General features: G+C 38.3%; 1 protein-coding gene across 2 annotated transcripts; it reads right to left on the minus strand.

Annotated features, from left to right (window-relative positions):
* Positions 1-405: 405 nt before the first annotated feature.
* LOC104249897 (G-type lectin S-receptor-like serine/threonine-protein kinase CES101) lies at positions 406-5344 on the minus strand. 2 transcript variants are annotated; one of them, XM_009806408.2, is made up of 8 exons: positions 3854-5341; positions 3404-3514; positions 2790-2879; positions 2528-2703; positions 1864-2074; positions 1421-1658; positions 1184-1334; positions 406-910 (listed from the first exon to the last, which is right to left on the minus strand). In XM_009806408.2, the coding sequence occupies exons 1-8, from the start codon at positions 4980-4982 to the stop codon at positions 602-604; spliced, it is 2415 nt and encodes an 804-aa protein (XP_009804710.1). In that variant the 5' UTR covers positions 4983-5341; the 3' UTR covers positions 406-601. The 2 variants fall into 2 exon arrangements, with proteins under 2 accessions (XP_009804710.1, XP_009804711.1); XM_009806409.2 differs by having other exon boundaries at positions 774-910; positions 1184-1317; positions 3854-5344.
* Positions 5345-6273: the final 929 nt, after the last annotated feature.

Raw genomic sequence — 6273 nt, forward strand, 5'->3', positions numbered from 1 at the left:
TATACAGATTTTATTAGTGAAGCTCAGTGTTGATGGAGCCAGCCTTCTAATTTAGACAATGTCCATGGTCATATATGGGTGCACTCAATGTCTCTCGCTCGTGCCATATATATGAAAATTTTAATAAAATATATGTTTATTCGACCTACTGACTTTAAATTCTGAATCAGTCTCTAACAATGGTTGTGAAGGTAGCCTAGGATGAGACAATGCTGCTGCCAGGGATGAATCTTAGCCTGTAACGTGCACATTTAAGCATCAGAATCAAGCAACATATTTGAAATTTCTGTTTGATTATCTGCTAACAATTTTACGACCCGGTTTTTGTTACCTTATGCTCCACTAAGGGTTGCAGTATGAAGGTTTGTTTCAGATTATCTGCTAACAGTTATACAATAATGTATAGACTTGCATAAATGTTTCCATTCCTGATGATAATGTAGAAATGGGACTTGAAATCAGTCCCACAAATAAGGTTTGTGCATATGAATGAAGACTTGAACAAAAGGTTCAGCTTTCTGTAATGTCATTGAAGTTGGGAAACTTATACACTTGTTTCATGACAAAAGAATGATAAGTTATCTTCACTATATTTGTAGACTTATCTTGCTTTCAATTCTGAAATTGATAGCCCATTTATTGAATATCTTTCTACTTCTTCGGAAATCTGTGCTCGTTGATCACCCCTCTCTATGAAAAATCCTGGTCGTTCTGGTGGTGGTGGTGGTTGTCTCGTATCGTTAGTAAGCATGGAAACCACATTTGACATTGATGGCCTATCTTTTGCATAGTCTTGAACACACAAGAGTCCCACGTGAATGCATCTCATTACTTCATTGCGCGAGCACGATTCAATTAGTGTTACATCTATTAGCTCCAAAGCTCGCTCTTCTCTCCATAATTCCCATGCCTGAAACAATAGAACCGACTTAGCACATCAGTCAGAAAGTGTCGATTGTGTGTGAATAAAGTCCCACATGGAAAGTAGAAAAGAAAACTGATTTACTTATAAAGTGTTGCATACTCTTAATAGCGTGACGCCTTTATGGGAAAACCGTGCAGGTTTGGCCCAAAGAGGACGATATCGCACCATATTAAGAGTATCTTTGAGACTGTTTTAGCCCAACAAAAGGAGTCTTCATAACTATTTCATGAGATAAGTTCATAAGTTTAGAGATTATACCAGTCCTATGAGGTTTAGCGGATGCTCAGAATCATAGCAGCTGTTGCTTTTCTTGCCACTGACAATTTCTAAGAGTAAAACTCCAAAGCTGAATACATCTGTCTTTGTTGAAACAATGCCTCTTAATGCATACTCTGGAGACATATAGCCACTAAAGTTGTATTTAGACTTTTGAGTAATATAAAACTTGTATATATGACTAAGTCTTTTGGTTGCAGACATTGTTTATGTACTTACTGTGTTCCAACGATTCTTTTCGTGTTAGCTTCAGATTCTTGCCTTCCAAAAATCCTCGCCATGCCAAAGTCCGATATCTTTGGATTCATGTCACTGTCAAGTAAGATATTACTCGCTTTTAAATCTCTATGTATCACTGTCAACCTTGAATATTTATGCAGATACAGTAGACCTTGAGCAACCCCTTCGATGATTTTGAATCGAGTGTCCCAATTTAGTAGCTCCTTTTTGTTAGTATCTGTTCATATCATTACAGGTTGAAAAGAAGCAGTCTGTAGACAAAAATAAGATAAAAATTCTTGTACACAGGGGTCGGAGTACAGGGGTCTATTGCATGCAGCCTTACCCTGCATTTCTGCAAGAGGCTGTTTCCACGGCTCGAACCCGTGACCTTCTAGTACGTTAAAAAGAGAAACAAAATTTCTTGCAAGTATGATATTTACCGAATAGGAAGAAGTCGAGGCTTTTGTTGTGCATGTATTCATATACTAAAATCCTTTCTTCACCTTGAGTACAGTAGCCTAAAAGCCTAACAAGATTAGTATGTTGAAGTTTTGCAATCAATAGAATTTCATTCTTGAACTCCAGAAGGCCTTGTCCAGAACTTGTTGAAAGCCTTTTTATAGCTACTTCTTGCCCATCAGGCAACTCTCCCTGAAAGTAATGACTGATTTCAATATAGGGCAGAGCTAGAATGTCGGCTACGGATTCAGCCAAACCTAGTAGCTTTAGTTCAAACTCTGTATTTGTCTTAAAATATCCATTGAATATGTAAAAAGGACAGCCCGATGCACTAAGCTCCCGCTATTTGCGGGGTCCAGGGAAGGGTCGGACCACAAGGGTCTATTCTACGCAGCCTTACCCTGCATGCATGCAAGAGGCTGTTAACACGGCTCAGACTCGTTACCTCCCGATCACATGGCAACAACTTTACTAGTTACGTCAAGACTTACTTTCATCCATTGAATATGTACAAATTATTAATTTAGAACTCAGTAACTTAAAAGAACTAGAATCACAAACCCATAAGCTTTAAATCCTGGGTCCATCTATATACTGTATATATGCTTGGAAGAATCATCTTCATTTAGAAATATTCAGGTTTACCTTGTAAACCGGTCCAAATCCACCCTCTCCGAGCTTATTTCCTAGTGAAAAATTGTCCGTCGCGATTGCCAAGCTCTGGAAGCTGTATAACTGCACATCTTGGCTCTCAGTCTTTCTCCATTTGGCTATATTTACTCTTTGATTTAGCAATAGCGAAGCTGTTGCTGTTGCTTTCCCTGATAGTAAAAGAATAAATTGTGAAATCTGAAGCCAAGTATTGAAATTTACTGGTGTCAAGCTTCTGTATTGTTCAAGTGCTCACCTTTTCCGCGCAGAAGGTAGTATAGGGAGCTAAGTCCTATTAATATAGTCAAACCAACTGCAGCTATAAGCCAAATCCACCATTTTATTGCTGCATCAACAAAATGAGTCAAAATTCCCAAAAACTTTTGAAAGCATATTTTTAGTCATATATATGCATCTATCCTGGACACTTAACTTTTGCAACAGTGAGATACATTTTATATTGTACAGTTTTAATCAGATGATCTAAAGGATGGATATACTTGAAACAAGGACTATATTGTGTAATGAAGATACTAAAAGAGAATCAACAACAACAACAACAACAAATTCAGTGTAACCCCATAGGTGGGGAGTGTAGTGTGTACATACACCGTCTAAAAGAGAATACGTGCCTAGAATGTATGATTCTTTGTTGAATGGACCATATCGAGGAACAATAAAAGAAAGGTTTTCACCTTCAATCATAAAACAATACTTAGCCAAAATTAATTAAAGAGAAAATATACACCCCAAAAAGGATGTCTACCTCCTCTTCATGAACTTAGTTTAGATTAATAACAAAAAGACGACTAGTTCAAGAACTAACATTCAGTTTAAAATGCAAAAACTAGAATTATAAACTATACATACAAGTTTTTTGAGATGAATCAGGTGACATTGGCATTTCATCGGGAGATGGTGCTGGTGATAAATCTGGAGGAAGTGAGATTGTTCTCGGTACATTGGAGCTGCTCCGATTTCCTGTTGGCACCAAATATAGGAAAACACATTGCACAATCATAGTTAGAGCCTGCTTTATCGATGAAAAAGGGCAGCCCAATGCACTAAGCTCTAGCTATGCGCAGGGTCCAGGGAAGGGCCGGACCACAAGGATCTATTGTACACAGCCTTACCCTGCATTTCTGCAAGAGGCTGTTTCCAACGGCTCGAACCCGTGACCTCCTAGTCACATGGCAGTAACTATACCGGTTACGCCAAGGCTCCCCTCCCCTGTTTCACTGATGCTAGACATGAAAATATTGCAGGAAAGTGTCTAACCAAAAGCAAAGGGAAAAGGTAATGAGGCAAATATGATAGTACCTCCTATAGGAATGAAAACATCTTGATCTTGTGAACTCAAGATAGATACATTACTCCAAATTTCACAACCAGTTCCAGTAACTGTAATTGAGGCAAAAGCACCACAAGAACAATTCTTCTCACACTCTCTCTTGCAATCAAATAAACTCATGTCATTGTTTTCAAACCTAAATCTATTACCAGAGACACTGCTTTGCATCCTCTCAAACCACGACGTGTTTCTAGTTGGGCACTCGATCGATTCTTCTGTCACACAACCAGGACTAGGCTTGTAAAAACACACACCAAAAGGTCCTGCTGCTCCTCTTTCTTTGATTAAACCAAATGAATCTATTGTATATTTAGATAAAGTTTGAGTCCCACTGACCGTGTAAGTCACGTACCTTTCATCATCTGTTGAAACAAAGCTTAAGTTCACATAATCGTAGTGAGATATTCGCGATACATTGCTAAATGCCCCATTTCTCCAACGTCCGCTCATCCAATGCACACGTCCCTCCCACCATATTGTCAATTGGTCTGTTGAGTCTATGCCAATTGTAAAAGACCCCAAGGCTGGTTCATCTTCACTTCTCCAAGAAGTCAGTGACCAGTTTTCCCCGGTTATACGATTTCTACCAATTTTCATCCCAGGTAAAAGTGTGTCAGTAGGATGCTCAAAACTTTGCCACAAAGTTTTGTTCACAGAACCATTAGTGTTCAATTCCACCAGCACAAAATTACCGTTGTCGAATAGTGTAGCACTTGCATTTCTTGCTGTTGCATTGTAAGAACTTAAAATAATAGAACTATCACTTCCATAGATAATTTTCAGCTTTCCTTCATCATCCAATGTGAGATTATTACCTGATGCATATGGGATTGGATTGTCGCGATTCGCAACCCAAACGGGGCGAGAATCATCAGAGAATAATGTCATGTTAGAGGGTAAGTTGTAGAATATGCCTATATAGTGAGTTTTATTAGCATCAAGGCTAAAAAACTCCAGCCTGAATTCCTTGTTTGCTGATTCCAATTTCTCTCCAACTCTAAGATTTTGTCCCTGAAAAATTGTGTCTGTTTGGGAATAAGAAATGTTTATGAAAAAGCAACAACAACACCAAAATAGTAGGATTTGTAGCAATGCCATTAAAGCTCTTCCTCTACCTTTGGCCCTACCTCGGCTCCGACTTCTGATCAGCTATACTGATCAAGTGATCAGGAGAAGTTCTTCGTCCTCCCAATTCGAAGTTTTTTCCTGGAAGTTTTAACCTTGTTGATAATGCAACAGTCGCGGTCATAAACAGACTCGTGACTATGGCAGAACATACCGAACATTCTCGGAGATCAAATGCATGAGAGGAGGTTGAGGGGCATTAACCAAAATATTTTTGTATATACACAATTAGATATTAGATATTGTGAGGAGACTAATAAGGTCTTTCAATCCATGTTGTAAACTTTTTGAAAATTGACTTGGTCAAAATATGCAAGCAGAACATTTTCTAACTGATTTTCTCTACCTTGATTAGGAAGAATACATGAGCTTTCCTCTTTTTGTACTATTAGTTGACTACCCTATAATATAGCTTAGCTTTTTATTTATTCAACAGATTGTAATTTGTGTGGATGTGAGTGGATACTTTTTATAGCAGATGTTGAATGGTAATCAGGGGCGGAGCTGGAGTGGGAGAAGGTCTGAACCATCTTAATCGAGCCAGGGCAGGATGCATACATCACACTTCCTTAGAGTGCGGCACTTTCCCCAACCCAGTAGCGGATACAGGATTTTAAAGTTATGGATAAAGACTCTATAAGAAGAGGAAAAATGAATTTACTTGTGGGTGCTCACTCAATATTTATCTAAATATTTGTACAATTGCCTATGTAAATTTACTAAATTTGGTCAAAACTAATGGGTGTTTAAGCACCTACAAGTGCCCATGTGCATCCGCCGCAACCCCGACCAGGGGCGGAGCTAGAGTGGCGGAAGGTTCGAACCCTCTTAAACGAAAAATTATATTGTATATATAATTAAGGTCAAAATTATTTTTTATGCATAAATAATAATGTTGAATCCCCTTGACTTGTTCGTGTGTTTATGTTTTAATATTCTTAATCCCTTTGATACAAGCAGTGGCGGATATAGTGTAGTATCATCGGGTTCAACTGAACCCATAACTTTTGATGCGGAGTAAAATTTATGCGTAAAAATTCATTAAAATTACAAAAATAGTTGATATGAATCCATAACTTTAAAAATATAATGGGTTCAATGCCAAAAACTTTAAAAGTTGAACCCATAAAATTTAAATCCTGGATCCGCCTCTGGATACAAGTCTTGGCTCCGTTACTGCCCCGAATCCTACGAGAACGCAGGATGCTTCGTGTACCGTCCTACCCTTCAATTCATATAGTAGATGTTGAATCCCCGAACACAA

The sequence above is a fragment of the Nicotiana sylvestris genome, chromosome 6, assembly GCF_000393655.2.
Source record: "Nicotiana sylvestris chromosome 6, ASM39365v2, whole genome shotgun sequence".
NCBI lineage: Eukaryota > Viridiplantae > Streptophyta > Magnoliopsida > Solanales > Solanaceae > Nicotiana > Nicotiana sylvestris.